This window comes from Pseudophryne corroboree, chromosome 8 (assembly GCF_028390025.1).
Source record: "Pseudophryne corroboree isolate aPseCor3 chromosome 8, aPseCor3.hap2, whole genome shotgun sequence".
Lineage (NCBI taxonomy): Eukaryota > Metazoa > Chordata > Amphibia > Anura > Myobatrachidae > Pseudophryne > Pseudophryne corroboree.
This window is the reverse complement of record NC_086451.1, coordinates 5,052,763-5,074,041: the sequence shown is the minus strand read 5'-3', so window position 1 is coordinate 5,074,041 and position 21,279 is coordinate 5,052,763. Positions and strand designations below refer to the sequence as shown.

General features: G+C 48.1%; 1 protein-coding gene across 5 annotated transcripts in view; it reads right to left on the bottom strand.

Annotated features, from left to right (window-relative positions):
• The window catches only part of NACC2 (NACC family member 2), a 334,865-nt gene that overhangs the window by 11,684 nt on the left and 301,902 nt on the right, over positions 1-21,279 (bottom strand). For all 5 annotated transcript variants that reach the window (XM_063935832.1, XM_063935834.1, XM_063935835.1 and 2 more), the window contains one exon: positions 3,080-3,177. In XM_063935832.1, the coding sequence (XP_063791902.1) occupies positions 3,080-3,177 (98 nt within the window). The remainder of the gene's footprint in view (positions 1-3,079; positions 3,178-21,279) is intronic.

The window sequence follows — 21,279 nt, the reverse complement described above, 5'->3', positions numbered from 1 at the left end:
TGTATGTATGCTATAATCCCCTGTATGTTTCCCATGTATGTACGCTATAATCCCCTGTATGTTTCCCATGTATGTATGATATAATCCCCTGTATGTTTCCCATGTATGTATGCTATAATCCCCTGTATGATCCCCATGTATGTATGATATAATCCCCTGTATGCTCCCCATGTATGTATGATATAATCCCCTGTATGTTTCCCATGTATGTATGATATAATCCCCTGTATGTTTTCCATGTATGTATGATATAATCCCCTGTATGATCCCCATGTATGTATGCTATAATCCCTTGTATGTTTCCCATGTATGTATGATATAATCCCCTGTATGTTTCCCATGTATGTATGATATAATCCCCTGTATGTTTTCCATGTATGTATGATATAATCCCCTGTATGTTTCCCATGTATGTATGATATAATCCCCTGTATGTTTTCCATGTATGTATGTATGATATAATCCCCTGTATGTTTCCCATGTATGTATGATATAATCCCCTGTATGTTTTCCATGTATGTATGCTATAATCCCCTGTATGCTCCCCATGTATGTATGTATGTATGTATGATATAATCCCCTGTATGTTTCCCATGTATGTATGATATAATCCCCTGTATGTTTCCCATGTATGTATGTATGTATGTATGTATGTATGATATAATCCCCTGTATGTTTTCTATGTATGTATGATATAATCCCCTGTATGCTCCTCATGTATGTATGATATAATCCCCTGTATGATCCCCGTGTATGTATGATATAATCCCCTGTATGTTTCCCATGTATGTATGATATAATCCCCTGTATGTTTCCCATGTATGTATGCTATAATCCCCTGTATGATTCCCATGTATGTATGTATGTATGCCATAATCACCTGTATGATTCCCATGTATGTATGATATAATCTCCTGTATGTTTCCCATGTATGTATGCTATAATCCCCTGTATGTTTCCCATGTATGTACGCTATAATCCCCTGTATGTTTCCCATGTATGTATGATATAATCCCCTGTATGTTTCCCATGTATGTATGCTATAATCCCCTGTATGATCCCCATGTATGTATGATATAATCCCCTGTATGCTCCCCATGTATGTATGATATAATCCCCTGTATGTTTCCCATGTATGTATGTATGTATGATATAATCCCCTGTATGTTTCCCATGTATGTATGATATAATCCCCTGTATGTTTTCCATGTATGTATGCTATAATCCCCTGTATGCTCCCCATGTATGTATGATATAATCCCCTGTATGTTTCCCATGTATGTATGATATAATCCCCTGTATGTTTTCCATGTATGTATGATATAATCCCCTGTATGTTTTCCATGTATGTATGATATAATCCCCTGTATGTTTCTCATGTATGTATGCTATAATCCCCTGTATGCTCCCCATGTATGTATGATATAATCCCCTGTATGATCCCCATGTATGTATGCTATAATCCCTTGTATGTTTCCCATGTATGTATGATATAATCCCCTGTATGTTTCCCATGTATGTATGATATAATCCCCTGTATGTTTTCCATGTATGTATGTATGATATAATCCCCTGTATGTTTCCCATGTATGTATGATATAATCCCCTGTATGTTTTCCATGTATGTATGCTATAATCCCCTGTATGCTCCCCATGTATGTATGTATGTATGTATGATATAATCCCCTGTATGTTTCCCATGTATGTATGATATAATCCCCTGTATGTTTCCCATGTATGTATGTATGTATGTATGTATGTATGTATGATATAATCCCCTGTATGTTTTCTATGTATGTATGTATGATATAATCCCCTGTATGCTCCTCATGTATGTATGATATAATCCCCTGTATGTTTCCCATGTATGTATGATATAATCCCCTGTATGTTTTCCATGTATGTATGATATAATCCCCTGTATGTTTCCCATGTATGTATGCTATAATCCCCTGTATGTTTCCCATGTATGTATGCTATAATCCCCTGTATGATCCCCATGTATGTATGCTATAATCCCCTGTATGCTCCCCATGTATGTATGATATAATCCCCTGTATGTTTTCCATGTATGTATGATATAATCCCCTGTATGTTTCCCATGTATGTATGCTATAATCCCCTGTATGGTTCCCATGTATGTATGCTATAATCCCCTGTATGATCCCCATGTATGTATGATATAATCCCCTGTATGTTTCCCATGTATGTATGCTATAATCCTCTGTATGATCCCCATGTATGTATGCTATAATCCCCTGTATGATCCCCATGTATGTATGATATAATCCCCTGTATGTATTCCCATGTATGTATGCTATAATCCCCTGTATGCTCCCCATGTATGTATGCTATAATCCCCTGTATGATTCCCATGTATGTATGCTATAATCCCATGTATGTTTCCCATGTGTGTATGCTATAATCCCCTGTATGATCCCCATGTATGTATGCTATAATCCCCTGTATGTTTCCCATGTATGTATGATATAATCCCCTGTATGATCCCCATGTATGTATGCTATAATCCCCTGTATGTTTCCCATGGGCCGCTTGTGAAATAGATACAAACACCACCAGGTAATGACATTTAATGAATGCTCCAAGGGGAGGTCACATGGGTGTAGTCTGTGCCTCCTGCAGTCCTTATACACGTGTTCCTCATATATCTTATATCCCGAGCAACACAGACAATGTATTCAGCGCGGTGCTTATTTTATACTAATACGGGAGCAGCTATTCTGTGAGAACGCAAGTGGCGGGCCCTTTATGAACCTTTTACTAGAAGACCAATCACATTCTACGTGTCAGCTGCTGCAAAATTCAACATATTAAAGCAAACGTTTGATTAGTTGCAATGGACACAACTATCTCCCAGCAGCTGCTCCCTGGAAGACGCTGGTAAGTATTCCCTGTTGTGTGTGACCGCTCGCAGGGATATTATTGGCTCCATACTGGTTGGGCTGAGCGCATGGCTTCCCCCCAGTGTGAGTTAGGTTACGGTGCTCTGTAATGGGGGCTCCGATTTCTCCCCCCAACAACAAATGCAAGACATGAACCAACTATGAGAAGTTCTTACATTTAACAGCATTCAGAACCCGACTGTCCAGGGGCTTCCGGCTGGGGTCACTGGTGGACGAGCGGATCCCTGTCCCGCAGCTATTAGCGAGGGTATTCCTGTAAGGAGCAAAGGTCACCGGATCAGAAACGCGGCGGCTCATGTCAGGAGGTGTATGTGATTATGTCACCTCTTATTGAGTATAGCCTACCTTTACACTACATGTAATAATGCGCATATGACTGTCAGGTAACGACCCTCTCTGTGTGGATAACATCCTTACCTGGCAGGTCGCGTTTCGCCACACAAGCTGTAACCTTTACCTGCACAGAGATACATCATAACGCACAGCGACCAATCAGGTGTCAGCATGACGGCCTGGAGCGGTGCCGCGGGCAGATAGGACTGTGCTCTTCCTGGCTGGCTGATGCGTCACTGTCAGGAAGCGACTCCCCTGCGGCTGCTTCTGCTGCGAGTGAGCGATTAGCTAACGCACCGATAGGAGCTTCCTTACTACAGGCGTGGGAATACTTACTACTATTGGTACACATGTGGACGCCGGCAGCACTGCGAGGACGCAGCGGCGATGCTGTCATACGGTAATGCAGCAGGAGACGTCTATCTGTGTGATCTGATGCTGAGTCAGAGGACACAGCGCCGGATCACTCTGACCGACCATCGTCCATCTCTGCAACCTATCCCCAGCTCAGGTCTGTGCTCCGGCATAACGCTCAGCCACGGGCGCAGCTAGCGTGGGTGCAGGGAGTGCAGTTCTGGCCACGCCCCTGCGCTCAGCCCTTACACCCCGCTCCGCTGGATAAGGTCTTCCTCTCGGCTGCACACAAATGGGCTAATTTATTCTCAGAATCTTTAAATGTAAAAGCCGCATACAAGGAAAAGCGCAATTACAGCATATGGCGTCCAGCCCAACACGCAAGCGTGTATACTTCCAATCCGCTATAGTGCAGAGGTGCGGAAAGATATGGATGGACGGGTATGGGTCATTAGGTCGCCACTATTGGTCTACTTGCATTAGGTCAACATGGTCAATAGATCGACATGTGCTAAAAAAAAAGGTCATTGTGAGTTGCTTTTACTATTTTTGGTGTCGTTTTCTCCGTACAGTGACGGGGAACCTCAATTAGTGCACCTTGTCCCCTCGCGGCAAGGTGTGCCTCGCTCTGCTACCGCTGCGCTCGGCACAGGTTACCATTCCCAATCGTAGTCCACGTGGATCGATAAGCATGATAAAGTTCAAAAAATGAAAAAAAATAAGATTTTAAACCTACCGGTAAATCTTTTTCTCCTAGTCCGTGGAGGATGCTGGGGACTCTGTAAGGACCATGGGGGTATAGACGGGCTCCGCAAGAGACATGGGCACTCTAAAGACTTTAGAATGGGTGTGCACTGGCTCCTCCCTCTATGCCCCTCCTCCAGACCTCAGTTAGAGAAACTGTGCCCAGAGGAGACGGACAGTACGAGGAAAGGATTTTTGTTAATCTAAGGGCGAGATACACACCAGCCACACCAATCATACCGTATAACCTGGAATATACGCAACCAGTTAACAGTATGAACAAAAACAGTATCAGCCAACGACTGATCTTAACTGTAACATAACCCTTATGTAAGCAACAACTATATACAAGCCTTGCAGAAATATGTCCGCACTGGGACGGGCGCCCAGCATCCTCTACGGACTAGGAGAAAAAGATTTACCGGTAGGTTTAAAATCTTATTTTCTCTTACGTCCTAGTGGATGCTGGGGACTCCGTAAGGACCATGGGGATTATACCAAAGCTCCAAACCGGGCGGGAGAGTGCGGATGACTCTGCAGCACCGATTGAGCAAACATGAGGTCCTCATCAGCCAGGGTATCAAACTTGTAGAATTTTGCAAAGGTGTTTGAACCCGACCAAGTAGCTGCTCGGCAAAGCTGTAAAGCCGGGACGCCTCGGGCAGCCGCCCAAGAAGAGCCCGCCTTCCTAGTGGAATGGGCCTTTACCGAATTTGGTAACGGCAATCCAGCCATAGAATGAGCCTGCTGAATCGTGTTACAGATCCAGTGAGCAATAGTCTGCTTAGAAGCAGGAGCGCCAACCTTGTTGGCTGCATACAGGACAAACAGTGCCTCTGTTTTCCTAACCCGAGCCGTCCTGGCTACGTAAATTTTTAAGGCCCTGACTACATCAAGGGACTTGTAATCCTCCAAGTCTCCCGTAGCCACAGGCACCACTATAAGTTGGTTCATATGAAACGATGAAACCACCTTAGGCAAAATTTGAGGACGAGTCCTCAACTCTGCTCTATCCACATGGAAAATCAGATAGGGGCTTTTGTAAGACAAAGCCGCCAATTCGGACACCCGCCTTGCAGATGCCAAGGCCAACAACATGACCACCTTCCAAGTGAGAAATTTCAATTCAACTGTTTGAAGAGGCTCAAACCAGTGAGATTTTAGGAACTGTAACACCACGTTAAGGTCCCACGGTGCCACTGGGGGCACAAAAGGAGCCTGGATGTGTAGCACTCCTTTTACAAAAGTCTGGACTTCTGGAAGAGAAGCCAATTCCTTCTGAAAGAATATAGATAGGGCCGAAATCTGTACCTTAATGGAGCCTAACTTCAGGCCCATATCCACTCCTGCTGCAGAAAGTGGAGAAAATGGCCCAGATGGAAATCTTCCGTAGGAGCATTCTTGGCTTCACACCAAGATACATACTTCCTCCAGATACGGTGATAATGTTTCGCCGTCACCTCCTTCCTAGTCTTTATCAGAGTAGGGATGACTTCCTCCGGAATACCTTTCCCAGCTAGGATTCGGTGTTCAACCGCCATGCTGTCAAACGTAACCGCGGTAAGTCTTGGAACACGCAGGGCCCCTGCTGCAACAGGTCCTCCCTGAGAGGAAGAGGCCACGGATCTTCTGTGAGCATCTCCTGAAGATCTGAATACCAGGCCCTTCGAGGCCAATCTGGAACAATGAGTATTGTCTGCACTCTTTTTCGTCTTATGATTCTCAATATTTTTGAGATGAGAGGAAGAGGAGGGTACACATAGACCGACTGAAACACTCATGGTGTCACCAGGGCGTCCACCGCTACTGCCTGAGGGTCCCTTGACCTGGCACAATACCTCTGAAGCTTCTTGTTGAGGTGTGACGCCATCATGTCTATTTGAGGAAGTCCCCAAAGACTTGTTATCTCTGCAAAAACTTCTTGATGAAGTCCCCACTCTCCTGGATGGAGATCGTGTCTGCGGAGGAAGTCTGCTTCCCAGTTGTCGACTCACGGAATGAAGACTGCTGATAGAGCGCTTTACGTGATTTTCCGCCCAGCGAAGAATCCTGGTGGCTTCTGCCATCGCGACTCTGCTCCTTGTCCCGCCTTGGCGGTTTACATGAGCCACGGGCGTAACGTTGTCTGATTGAATCAGAACGGGTAGGTCGCGACGAAGATTCTCCGCTTGTCGTAGTCCGTTGTATATGGCCCTTAATTCCAGTATGTTGATGTGTAGACAAACCTCCTGGCTTGACCATAGTCCCTGAAAATGTATTCCTTGTGTGACTGCTCCCCATCCTCGGAGGCTCGCGTCCGTGGTCACCAGAACCCAGTCTTGAATGCCGAACCTGCGACCCTCTAGAAGGTGAGCACTCTGCAGCCACCATAGGAGAGACACCCTGGCCCTGGGGGACAGGCTTATTTTCTGATGAATTTGAAGATGGGACCCGGACCACTTGCCCAGAAGGTCCCACTGAAATATCCTCGCATGAAACCTGCCGAAGGGGACGGCCTCGTAGGTCGCCGCCATTTTTCCCAGTACTCGAGTGCATTGATGGACTGACACTCTCTTCGGTTTTAACAGGTCCCTGACCATGTTCTGGAGTTCCTGGGCTTTTTCCATCGGGAGAAAAACCCTCTTTTGTTCCGTGTCTAGAATCATGCCTAAGAAAGATAGCCGAGTCGTTGGACCCAACTGTGACTAGAATCCAGCCATGTTGTTGCAGCACTCTCAGGGAGAGCGACACGCTTTTCTGCAACTGTTCCTTTGATCTCGCTTTAATCAGGAGATTGTCCAAATACGGGATAATTGTGACTCCCTGCCTGCGCAGGAGCACCATCATTTCCGCCATTACCTTGGTGAAAACCCTCGGGCCGTGGAAAGCCCAAACAGCAACGTCTGAACTGGTAATGACAGTCCTGTACAGCGAATCTCAGGTACGCCTGATGAGGGGGATTTATGGGGACATGAAGGCATGCATCCTTTATGTCTAGTGACACCATAAAATCCCCCCCTTCCAGGCTGGAGATAACTGCCCTGAACGATTCCATCTTGAATTTGAACTTTTTCACGTACAGGTTTAGGGATTTTAAATTTAGAATGGGTCTGACCGAGCCATCCGGTTTCGGGACCATAAATAGGGTTGAATAGTACCCTTTCCCCTGTTGCATTAGGGGAACCTTGATAATCACTTGTTGTTGACACAGCTTCTGAATTGCAGCTAAAACTATCTCCCTCTCTGGGGGAGAAGCTGGTAAAGCCGATTTGAAAAATCGGCGAGGAGGCACGTCTTCGAATTCCAGCTTGTAGCCTTGGGATACAATTTCCATCGCCCAAGGATCCACGTCTGACTGAACCCAGACGTGGCTGAAGAGTCGAAGACGTGCCCCCACCGGCGCGGACTCCCTCAGTGAAGTTCCAGCGTCATGCGGTGGATTTAGTAGAAGCCGGGGAGGACTTCTGCTCCTGCGAACTAGTCGTAGCAGGCATTCTTTTCCCTCTACCCTTACCTCTGGCGAGGAAGGAAGAGCCCCGACCTCTTCTGGACTTATGCGACCGAAAGGACTGCATCTGATATTGTGGTGTTTTCTTTTGCTGTGGGGGAACATAAGGCAAAAAATAAGATTTTACTTACCGGTAAATCTATTTCTCGTAGTCCGTAGAGGATGCTGGGGACTCAGTAAGGACCATGGGGATAGACGGGCTCCGCAGGAGACATGGGCACTTTAAGAAAGAATTTAGTTCCTGGTGTGCACTGGCTCCTCCCTCTATGCCCCTCCTCCAGACCTCAGTTAGAGAAACTGTGCCCAGAGGAGATGGACAGTACAAGGAAAGGATTTTGTTAATCCAAGGGCAAGATTCATACCAGCCACACCAATCACACCGTATAACTTGTGATAACTACCCAGTTAACAGTATGAAAGCAACATATCATCAGTGCAAGACCGATGCAACTATAACGTAACCCTTATTGAAGCAATAAGTATATACAAGTATTGCAGAAGAAGTCCGCACTTGGGACGGGCGCCCAGCATCCTCTACGGACTACGAGAAATAGATTTACCGGTAAGTAAAATCTTATTTTCTCTAACGTCCTAGAGGATGCTGGGGACTCCGTAAGGACCATGGGGATTATACCAAAGCTCCCAAACGGGCGGGAGAGTGCGGATGACTCTGCAGCACTGAATGAGCAAACACAAGGTCCTCCTCAGCCAGGGTATCAAACCTATAGAATTTTGCAAAAGTGTTTGAACCCGACCAAGTAGCAGCTCGACACAGCTGTAGTGCCGAGACCCCCCGGGCAGCCGCCCAAGAAGAGCCCACCTTCCTAGTGAAATGGGCCTTGACCGATTTTGGTAACGGCAATCCAGCCGCAGAATGCGCTTGCTGAATCGTGTTACAAATCCAGCGAGCAATAGTTTGCTTTGAAGCAGGGGCACCAATCTTGTTGGATGCATACAGGACAAACAGCGCTTCAGTTTTCCTGACTCTAGCCGTTCTGGCCACGTAAATTTTCAAAGCCCTGACCACATCAAGTAACTCGGAATCCTCCAAGTCACGTGTAGCCACAGGCACCACAATAGGTTGGTTCATATGAAAAGATGATACCACTTTCGGCAGAAATTGTGAACGGGTCCGCAATTCTGCTCTATCCATATGGAAAACCAGATAGGGGCTTTTATGTGACAAAGCTGCTAATTCTGACACACGTCTAGCCAAAGCCAAGGCTAATAACATGACCACCTTCCACGTGAGATATTTTAACTCCGCCGTTTTAAGTGGTTCAAACCAGTGTGACTTTAGGAAACTTAACACCACGTTAAGATCCCAAGGTGCCACCGGAGGCACAAAAGGAGGCTGGATACACAGCACTCCTTTTACAAACGTCTGAACTTCTGCTAGAGAAGCCAACTCTTTTTGAAAGAAAATGGATAGGGCCGAAATCTGAACCTTAATGGAGCCTAAGTTTTAGGCCCAAATTCACTCCAGTTTGTAGGAAGTGAAGGAAACGGCCCAGATGGAATTCTTCCATAGGAGCATTCCTGGCCTCACACCAAGAAACATATTTTCGCCATATACGGTGATAAAGTTAAGATGTCACGTCCTTCCTAGCCTTTATCAGCGTGGGAATGACTTCATCCGGAATGCCTTTTTCCGCTAGGTTCCGGCGTTCAACCGCCATGCCGTCAAACGCAGCAGCGGTAAGTCTTGGAACAGACATGGGCCCTGTTGCAACAGGTCCTGTCTTAGAGGAAGAGGCCACGGATTTTCTGTAAGCATTTCCTGCAGATCCGGATACCAGATCCTTCGTGGCCAATCTGGAACAATGAGGATTGTTCTCACTCCTCCTTTTTCTTATTATTCTCAACCCTTGGGTATGAGAGGAAGAGGAGGAAATACATAGACTGACTGGAACACCCACGGTGTCACTAGGGCGTCTACCGCTACTGCCTGAGGGTCTCTTGACCAGGCGCAATAACTCTGCAGCTTTTTGTTGAGGCGGGACGCCATCCTGTCTATCTGTGGCAGTCCCCACCGAACTGCAATCTGTGCGAAGACTTTCCGATGAAGTCTCCACTCTCCAGGACGTATGTCTGGTAAGGAAGTCTGCTTCCCAGTTGTCCACTCCTGGAATGAACACTGTTGACAGTGCTCTTACATGATTCTCCGCCCAGCGAAGAATTCTGGTGGCTTTCGCCATCGCCACTCTGCTCCTTGTGCCGCCTTGGCAGTTTACATGAGTTACTGCGGTGACGTTGTCTGACTGGATCAGAACCGGTTGGTCGCGAAGAAAGGTCTCCGCTTGACGTAGGGTGTTGTATATGGCCCTTAGTTCCAATATGTTGATGTGAAGACAAATCTCTTGACTTGACCAAAGACCTTGGAAATTTCTTCCCTGTGTGACTGCTCCCCAGTCTCGGAGGCTCGTGTCCGTGGTCACCAGGATCTAGTCCTGAATGCCGAATCTGCGGCCTTCTAGAAGGTGAGCACTCTGCCGCCACCACAGGAGAGATACCCTGGCCCTGGGGGATAGGGTGATCAACTGATGAATCTGTAGATGTGACCCGGACCACTTGTCCAGTAGGTCCCATTGGAAAGTCCTCGCATGGAACCTGCTGAAGGGAATGTTTTTCCCAGGACTCGAGTGCAGTGATGCACTGACACCTGTCTTGGTTTCAATAGGTCCCTGACTAGAGTCATGAGTTCCTGGGCCTTCTCTATCTGACGGTAAATCCATTTCTGGTCTGTATCCAGAATCATACCCAAGAAGGGCAGACGAGCTATAGGAACCAACTGTGACCTCGGGAAATTGAGAATCCAGCCGTGCTGCTGTGACACCTTCAGCGAAAGTGACACGCTGTTCAACAACTGCTCTTTTGATCTCGCCCTTATTAGGAGATCGTCCAAGTATGGGACAACTGTGACTCCTTGCTTGCGTAGGAGCACCATTATTTCCGCCAATTACTCTGAAATTGGTCATGACAATCCTGTACCGCAATTGTCAGGTACGCCTGATGGGGTGGAAAAATGGGAACATGAAGGTATGCAGCCTTTATATTTAGATACACCATCAAATCCCCCCCTTCCAGGCTTGCGATGATCGCTCTGGGCGATTCCACTTTAAATTTGAACCTTTTCCCGTATAGGTTCAGAGATTTTAATTTTAAAAATAGGTCTGACCGAACCGTACGGTTTCGGGACTACAGCCAAGGTTGAGTCATATCGCCTTCCTTGTTGCAGGAGGGGAACCTTGAGCACCACCTGTTGGAGATACAATGTGTGAATTGTATTTAATATTATCTCCCTTCCTGGGGGAGAAGCCAGTAGGTCCGATAAGGAAAAACCGGCGAGGAGGCACCTTTCGAATTCCAGCTTGTAACCCTGAGAACCAATTTTTTATTGCCCCGGGAACCACCTGTGAGTGAACTCAGATGTGGCTGAAGAGTCGAAGACGTGCTCCCACTGGGGCGGACTCCCTTAGCGGAGCCCCAGCATCATGCGTTGGATGTAGTAGAGGCCGGAGAGGACTTCTGTTCCTGGGAACTAGCTGTGCCCTGTACCCTTACCTCTGGTAAGAAAGGACGCTCCTCGTACTTTCTTGTTATTCTGCGACCGAAAGGACTGCAATTGATAATGTCGTGCTTTCTTAGGCTGTGAGGGAATATAAGGCAAAAGATCAGAATTACCAGCTATAGCTGTGGAGACCAGGTCCGAGAGCCCTTCTCCACACAATTCCTCAGCCTTGTAAGGTAAAACCTCCATATGCCTCTTTTAGTCGGCATCACCTGTCCATTGCATGTTCCACAGGAAACTTCTAGCAGAAATCGACATAGCGTTGACTCTAGAACCCAGTAGACTAATGTCTCTTTGGGCATGTTTTATATATATATAAGGCAGCATCTTTTATATATATATATATATATATATATATATATATATACACATACACTAGGGTCAATACCATGGTATCCTTATCTAGGGTTTCAATCTCCGCTGATAAGGTATCTGTCCACGCTGCTACATCGCTATAAACCCATGCCGACACAATCGCCGGTCTGAGTAGTGTACCAGAATGTGTGTAAATGGACTTCAAAGTACTTTTCTGCATGCTATCTGCAGGATCCCTGAGGATAGCTGTTAAGTCAGCGCTACCTTTTTGGGTAAACGTGTCAATGCCTTGTACACCCAAGGGGAAGATTCCCATCGTATCCTGGCCCCATTAGGGAAAGGATACTCCCTGAGAATTCTTTTTGGGAAGCTGCAGTCTCTTGTCTGGAGATTCCCGCTCTTTTTCCTCATGAGAGGGGGGAAATGTTATCTCAGCTTTCTTCCCCTTAAACATGTGTACCCTTGTGTCAGGGACAGATGAGTCATCAGTGATATGCAAATCATCTTTATTACAATAATCATATATTGAATACCTTTCAGCCATCTTGGCTGTAACTTTGCATTATCGTAGTCGACACTGGAGTCAGACTCTGTGTCGATATCAGTGTCTATTATTTTGGATAGTGAGCATTGTGAGACTCTGAAGGTCTCTGCGACATAGGGACAGACATGGGTAGATTTCCTGTCTGTTCTCTAATCTTTTGTGCAATAAATTTACCTCAGCACTTAATTACACATATCCAAACAGGTGTCGGCGTTGTCGACGGAGACACCCTCTCACACATATATTTGCTCCATCTCCTCCTTAGGAGAGCCTTTTACTTCAGACATGTCGACACACACGTACCGACACACCACACACTCATGGAATGCTCATCTGGTGGTAATTCCCCCACAAGGCCCTTTGGAGAGACAGAGAGAGAGAGTATGCCAGCACACACCCCAGCGCTATTAACCCAGGAAAAAAACACAGCAATTTAATGTTTACCCAGTAGCGCTGTTATTATCTGCGCCAAATTATGTGCCCCCCCTCTTCTTTAAACCCTCTCTTCTACCGTGGTATAAGCAGGGGAGAGTCCGGGGAGCTTCCTCAGCGGTGCTATGGAGAAAAAATAAGATTTTACTTACCGGTAAATCTATTTCTCGTAGTCCGTAGAAGATGCTGGGGACTCCGTAAGGACCATGGGGATAGACGGGCTCCGCAAGAGACATGGACACTTTAAGAAAGAATTTAGTTCCTGGTGTGCACTGGCTCCTCCCTCTATGCCCCTCCTCCAGACCTCAGTTAGAGAAACTGTGCCCAGAGGAGATGGACAGTACGAGGAAAGGATTTTGTTAATCCAAGGACAAGATTCATACCAGCCACACCAATCACACCGTATAACTTGTGATAAACTTACCCAGTTAACAGTATGAAAACAACATATCATCAGTTCAAGACCGATGCAACTATAACATAACCCTTATTGAAGCAATAACTATATACAAGTATTGCAGAAGAAGTCCGCACTTGGGACGGGCGCCCAGCATCCTCTACGGACTACGAGAAATAGATTTACCGGTAAGTAAAATCTTATTTTCTCTAACGTCCTAGAGGATGCTGGGGACTCCGTAAGGACCATGGGGATTATACCAAAGCTCCCAAACGGGCGGGAGAGTGCGGATGACTCTGCAGCACCGATTGAGCAAACATGAGGTCCTCCTCAGCCAGGGTATCAAACTTGTAGAATTTTGCAAAAGTGTTTGAACCCGACCAAGTAGCAGCTCGACACAGCTGTAGTGCCGAGACCCCCCGGGCAGCCGCCCAAGAAGAGCCCACCTTCCTAGTGGAATGGGCCTTGACCGATCTTGGTAACGGCAAACCAGCCGTAGAATGCGCTTGCTGAATCGTGTTACAAATCCAGCGAGCAATAGTTTGCTTTGAAGCAGGGGCACCAATCTTGTTGGATGCATACAGGACAAACAGCGCTTCAGTTTTCCTGACTCTAGCCGTTCTGGCCACGTAAATTTTCAAAGCCCTGACCACATCAAGTAACTCGGAATCCTCCAAGTCACGTGTAGCCACAGGCACCACAATAGCTTGGTTCATATGAAAAGATGAAACCACTTTTGGCAAAAATTGCGAACGGGTCCGCAATTCTGCTCTATCCATATGGAAAACCAAATAGGGGCTTTTATGTGACAAAGCCGCTAATTCAGACACTCGCCTAGCCAAAGCCAAGGCTAATAACATGACCACCTTCCACGTGAGATATTTCAACTCCACTGTTTTAAGTGGTTCAAACCAGTGTGACTTTAGGAAACTTAACACCACGTTAAGATCCCAAAGTGCCACCGGAGGCACAAAAGGAGGCTGAATATGCAGCACTCCCTTTACAAAAGTCTGAACTTCTGGGAGAGAAGCCAGTTCTTTTTGAAAGAAAATGGATAAGGCCGAAATCTGGACCTTAATGGAACCTAATTTAAGGCCCAAATTCACTCCAGTTTGTAGGAAGTGAAGGAAACGACCCAGATGGAATTCTTCCGTAGGAGCATTCTTGGTCTCACACCAAGAAACATATTTTCGCCATATACGGTGATGTTTTGCTGTTACTTCCTTCCTAGCCTTTATCAGCGTAGGGATAACCTCAACCGGAATGCCTTTTTCTGCTAGGATCCGGCGTTCAACCGCCATGCCGTCAAACGCAGCAGTGGTAAGTCTTGGAACAGACAGGGTCCCTGTTGCAACAGGTCCTGTCTTAGAGGAAGAGGCCACGGATCTTCTGTGATCAGTTCCTGCAGATCTGGATACCAGGTCCGTCTTGGCCAATCTGGAACAATGAGGATTGTTCTCACTCCTTTTCTTCTTACTATCCTCAACACCTTTGGTATGAGAGGAAGAGGAGGAAATACATAGACTGACCGGAACACCCACGGTGTCACTAGGGCGTCTACCGCTTCTGCCTGAGGGTCTCTTGACCTGGCGCAATACCTTTGTAGGTTTTTGTTGAGGCGGGACGCCATCCTGTCTATCTGTGGCAGTTCCCACCGACTCATAATCTGTGCGAAGACTTCTGGATGAAGTCCCCACTCCCCTGGGTGTAGGTCGTGTCTGCTGAGGAAGTCTGCTTCCCAGTTGTCCACTCCCGGAATGAACACTGCTGACAGTGTGCTTACATGATTCTCCGCCCAGCGAAGAATTCTGGTGGCTTCCGCCATTGCCACTCTGCTCCTTGTGCCGCCTTGGCGGTTTACATGAGCCACTGCGGTAATGTTGTCTGACTGGAACAGAACTGGTCGGTCGCGAAGTAAGGTCTCCGCTTGACGTAGGGCGTTGTATATGGCCCTTAGCTCCAGGATGTTGATGTGAAGACAAGTCTCTTGACTTGACCAAAGACCCTGGAAATTTCTTCCCTGTGTGACTGCTCCCCAACCTCGGAGGCTTGCGTCCATGGTCACCAGGATCCAGTCCTGAATGCCGAATCTGCGGCCCTTGAGAAGGTGAGCACTCTGCAGCCACCACAGTAGTGACACCCTGGCCCTGGGGGACAGGGTGATCAACCGATGCATCTGAAGATGTGACCCGGACCACTTGTCCAGTAGGTCCCATTGGAAAGTCCTCGCATGGAACCTGCCGAAGGGAATGGCCTCGTATGACGCCACCATCTTTCCCAGGACTCGAGTGCAATGATGCACTGACACCTGTTTTGGTTTCAATAGGTTCTTGACCAGAGTCATGAGTTCCTGGGCCTTCTCTATTGGGAGATAAACCCTCTTCTGGTCCGTGTCCAGAATCATGCCCAAGAAGGGCAGACGAGTCGTAGGAACCAACTGCGACTTTGGAATATCGAGAATCCAGCCGTGTTGTAACACTTTCAGTGAAAGAGATACGCTGTTCAGCAACTGCTCTCTTGATCTCGCTTTTATGAGGAGATCGTCCAAGTACGGGATAATTGTGACACCTTGCTTCCGCAGGAGCACCATCATTTCCGCCATTACCTTGGTAAATATTCTCGGGGCCGTTGAGAGACCAAACGGCAACGTCAGAAATTGGTAATGACAATCCTGTACCGAAAATCTTAGGTACGCCTGATGAGGTGGATAAATGGGGACATGAAGGTACGCATCCTTTATGTCCAGTGACACCATAACATCCCCCCCTTCCAGGCTTGCGGTGACCGCTCTTAGCGATTCCAACTTGAACTTGAACCTTTTCAAGTATAGGTTCAGAGATTTTAAATTCAATATGGGTCTGACCGAACCGTCCGGTTTCGGGACTACAAACATGGTCGAATAATAACCCTTTCCCTGTTGAAGGAGGGGAACCTTGACCACCACCTGCTGAAGATACAATTTTTGTATTGCGTTTAACACTATTTCCCTCTCTTGGGGGGAAGATGGTAGGGCCGATTTGAAATACCGGCGAGGAGGCACCTCTTCGAATTCCAGCTTGTAACCCTGAGACACAATTTCTATTGCCCAAGGATCCACCTGGGAGTGAACCCACATGTGGCTGAAATTCCGAAGACGTGCCCCCACAGGGCCCGGCTCCGCCAGTGGAGCCCCAGCGTCATGCGGTGGATTTTGTAGAGGCCGGTGAGGACTTCTGTTCCTGGGAACTAGCTGTATTGTGCAGCTTCTTTCCTCTGCCCCTACCTCTGGCAAGAAAGGACGCACCTCGGACTTTCTTGTTTCTTTGTGAACGAAAGGATTGCATTTGATAATGCGGTGCTCTCTTAGGCTGTGAGGGAACATAAGGCAAAAAATTTGACTTTCCAGCTGTAGCTGTGGAGAGCAGGTCCGAGAGACCTTCCCCGAACAATTCCTCACCCCTGTAAGGTAAAACCTCCATATGCCTTTTCGAGTCGGCATCACCTGTCCATTGCCGAGTCCACAGGACCCTTCTGGCAGAAATCGACATAGCGTTTATTCTAGAACCCAGTAGACTAATGTCTCTTTGAGCATCTCTGATATATAGGACAGCGTATTTTATATGCCCCAGGGTCAATAATACAGTATCCTTATCTAGGGTATCCAATTCCTCAGATAAGGTATCCGTCCATGCCGCTACAGCACTACACACCCAGGCCGACGCAATTGCCGGTCTTAGTAAGGTACCCGAATGTGTAAAAATGGACTTCAGGGTAACCTCCTGTTTGCGATCAGCAGCATCTTTGAGGGTAGCCGTATCCTGTGACGGCAGGGCTACCTTTTTGGATAAGCGTGTTAAAGCTTTGTCCACCCTAGGGGAGGATTCCCATCGTAACCTGTCCGTTGGCGGGAAAGGATACGCCATAAGAATCCGTTTGGAAATCTGCAGTTTTTTATCTGCAGATTCCCAAGCTTTTTCACATAACTCATTCAGTTCGTGTGAGGGGTGGAAAAGTTACCTCAGGTTTCTTTCCCTTATACATATACACCCTCGTGTCAGTGACAGGGGGTTCCTCTGTGATGTGCAAAACCTCCTTTATTGCTATAATTATATATCGAAGGGATTTAGCCAATTTTGGCTGTAACTTTGCATCATCGTAATCGACACTGGAGTCAGAATCCGTGTCGGTATCTGTGTCAACAATTTGGGATAGTGGGCGCTTATGAGACCCTGACGGTCCCTGCGACATAGGATCAGGCATGGGTTGAGACCCCAATGCATCAGCCTTGTCTAATCTTTTATGCAAGGAATTAACATTATCATTTAAAACCTTCCACATATCCATCCAATCAGGTGTTGGCGCTGTCGGCGGAGACACCACATTCATTTGCTCCCGCTCCTCTCCCACATAGCCTTCCTCATCAGACATGTCGACACAAGCGTACCGACACACCACACACACAGGGAATGTCCTTTCTGAAGACAGTTCCCCCACCAGGCCCTTTGGAGAGACAGAGAGATAGTATGCCAGCACACCCCAGCGCTATAATATCCCAGGAATAACACAGTAACTTAATGTTAACCAGGTAGCTGCTGTATGTTATAGTTTTTGCGCCTAATTATGTGCCCCCCTCTCTTTTCAACCCTCTTCTACCGTGATACTGCAGGGGAGAGCCTGGGGAGCTTCCTCTCAGCGGTGCTGTGGAGAAAAAAATGGCGCTGGTGAGTGCTGAGGGAGAAGCCCCGCCCCTCGGCGGCGGGCTTCTGTCCCGCTTAAACTGTCATTTTTGGCGGGGGCTCATACATATATACAGTGCCCAGCTGTATATATGTGTTCTTTTTGCCAATATGAGGTCCTAAATGCTGCCCAGGGCGCACCCCCCCTGCGCCCTGCACCCTTACAGTGACCGGAGTATGTGAGGTGTGTGGAGCAATGGCGCACAGCTGCAGTGCTGTGCGTTACCTCTAGCGAAGATCATGAAGTCTTCTGCCGCCTGTGAAGTCTTCTTTACTTCTCATACTCACCCGGCTTCTATCTTCCGGCTCTGCGAGGGGGACGGCGGCGCGGCTCTGGGACGGATGGCGAGGGTGAGATCCTGCGTACCAATCCCTCTGGAGCTAATGGTGTCCAGTAGCCTAAGAAGCAGGACCTAGCTTCAGTGAGTAGGTCTGCTTCTCTCCCCTCAGTCCCTCGATGCAGGGAGTCTGTTGCCAGCAGAGCTCCCTGAAAATAAAAAACCTAACAAAATACTTTCTATCAGTAAACTCAGGAGAGCTCACTGAAAAGCACCCAGCTCGTCTGGGCACAGTATCAAACTGAGGTCTGGAGGAGGGGCATAGAGGGAGGAGCCAGAGCACACCAGAATCTAAATTCTTTCTTAAAGTGCCCATGTCTCCCTCGGAGCCAGTCTATCCCCATGGTCCTTACGGAGTCCCCAGCATCCTCTAGGACAGGGGTGTCAAAGACAAGGCCCGCGGGCCAAATCCGGCCCGCCAGACCTCGTCTGATGGCCCGCGGTGCCGCCGCCATGAAACCCCCTTCTCCCGAGTGCCCAGCTCGGGGGGGGGGGCGGGGTTTCGCGGAATGACGCGATTGCGTCGTGACGTCACGGCGCAAACGCGTCATTCAACGAAACCCCGTCGGAGGAGGGAGAAGGGAGCCGCGCAGACGAGGAGGGAGAGGCGGCTGAAGAGCGGCGAGAACCGCTTCAAATGTAAGTCAGCCCCTCTCCCTTCCTCTCTTTCTCTCTCTCTCCCTCCTTCCACCACCTGCCGCAATGTGTAAAATGGGGACCTGTGCCTGCCACAATGTGTAAAATGGGGACCTGTGCCTGCCACAATGTGTAAAATGGGGACCTGTACCTGCCGCTATGTGTAAAATGGGGACCTGTGCCTGCCACAATGTGTAAAATGGGGACCTGTGCCTGCCACAATGTGTAAAATGGGGACCTGTACCTGCCGCTATGTGTAAAATGGGGACCTGTGCCTGCCGCAATGTGTAAAATGGGGACCTGTGCCTGCCGCAATGTGTAAAATGGGGACCTGTGCACTATAAAAGGGGGCACATGGCTGGGCACTATAAAAGGGGGCAGATGGCTGGGCACATATAAGGCAGGTGGAGCGGTAAATTTTGGATAGACCTACAGATACAACCGGCCCTTTGATGGGGACCAAACTGCTGATGCGGCCCCCGATGAATTTGAGGTTGACACCCCTGCTCTAGGACGTTAGAGAAACATGGCGCTGGTGAGTGCTGAGGGAGAAGCCCCGCCCCCTCGACGGCGGGCTTCTGTCCCGCTAAAAGTGTAAAATTGGCGGGGGCTCATGCATATATACAGTGTCCAGCTGTATATATGCTCCTTTTGCCAAATAAGAGGTTTATATTGCTGCCCAGGGCGCCCCCCCCCCTGCGCCCTGCACCCTTACAGTGACCGGAGTATGTGAGGTGTGTGGGAGCAATGGCGCACAGCTGCAGTGCTGTGCGTTACCTCAGTGAAGATCATGAAGTCTTCTGCCGCCTCTGAAGTCTTCTTTTCTTCTCATACTCATCCGGCTTCTATCTTCCGACTCTGCGAGGGGAACGGCGGCGCGGCTCCGGGACGGACGGCGAGGGTGAGATCCTGCGTACCAATCCCTCTGGAGCTAATGGTGTCCAGTAGCCTAAGAAGCAGGCCCTAGCTTCAGTGAGTAGGGCTGCTTCTCTCCCCTCAGTCCCTCGATGCAGAGTCTGTTGCCAGCAGATCTCTCTGAAAATAAAAAACCTAACAAAATACTTTCTATCAGTAAACTCAGGAGAGCTCACTGAAAAGCACCCAGCTCGTCTGGGCACAGTATCAAACAGGTCTGGAGGAGGGGCGTAGAGGGAGGAGCCAGTGCACACCAGGAACTAAATTCTTTCTTAAAGTGCCCAGGGGGGTCATTCCGAGTTGTTCGCTCGGTATTTTTCTTCGCATCGCAGCGATTTTCCGCTAACTGCGCATGCGCAATGTTCGCACTGCGACTGCGCCAAGTAAATTTGCTATGCAGTTAGGTATTTTACTCACGGCATTACGAGGTTTTTTCTTCGTTCTGGTGATCGTAGTGTGATTGACAGGAAGTGGGTGTTTCTGGGCGGAAACAGGCCGTTTTATGGGAGTGTGTGAAAAAACGCTACCGTTTCTGGGGAAAACGCGGGAGTGGCTGGAGAAACGGAGGAGTGTCTGGGCGAACGCTGGGTGTGTTTATGACGTCAAACCAGGAACGACAAGCACTGAACTGATCGCAGATGCCGAGTAAGTTTGAAGCTACTCAGAAACTGGTAAGAATTGTCTATTCGCAATTTTGCTAATCTTTCGTTCGCAATTTTGATAAGCTAAGATTCACTCCCAGTAGGCGGCGGCTTAGCGTGTGCAAAGCTGCTAAAAGCATCTTGCGAGCGAACAACTCGGAATGACCACCCATGTCTCCTGCGGAGCCCGTCTATCCCCATGGTCCTTACGGAGTCCCCAGCATCCTCTAGGACGTTAGAGAAAAGTAGATTTACCCGCGGTAGCTGTGGAAACCAGGTCCGCGAGACCTTCCCCAAATAAAACCTCACCCTTGTAAGGCAAAACTTCCATATGCCTCTTTGAGTCGGCATCGCCTGTCCATTGGCGGGTCCACAGTGCTCGCCTAGCAGAAATCGCCATGGCGTTGGCCCTCGAACCTAGTAGCCTAACATCTCTCTGAGCGTCTCTCATATATAAGACTGCGTCTTTAATGTGACCTAAGGTCAATAAAATGGTATCCCTGTCTAGGGTATCAATGTCAGCTGATAAGGTATCTACCCAAGCTGCTACAGCGCTACAAACCCATGCCGATGCTATTGCCGGTCTGAGCAAAGCACCCGTATGTGTATAAATTGATTTTAATGTAGTCTCCTGTCTGCGATCAGCAGGATCCTTGAGGGTTGCCGTGTCTGGAGACGGTAGCGCCACCTTCTTGGACAGGCGTGTTAAAGCCTTGTCCACCCTGGGAGAGGATTCCCAACGTACCCTGTCCTGTGCAGGGAAAGGATATGCCATAAGAATCCTCTTGGGAATCTGCAGTTTCTTGTCTGGAGTCTCCCAAGCTTTTTCAAATAACGCGTTCAGCTCATGAGCTGGGGGAAAGGTTACCTCAGGTTTCTTTTCCTTAAACATGTGCACCCTCGTGTCAGGGACAGAGGGGTCCTCTGTGATAT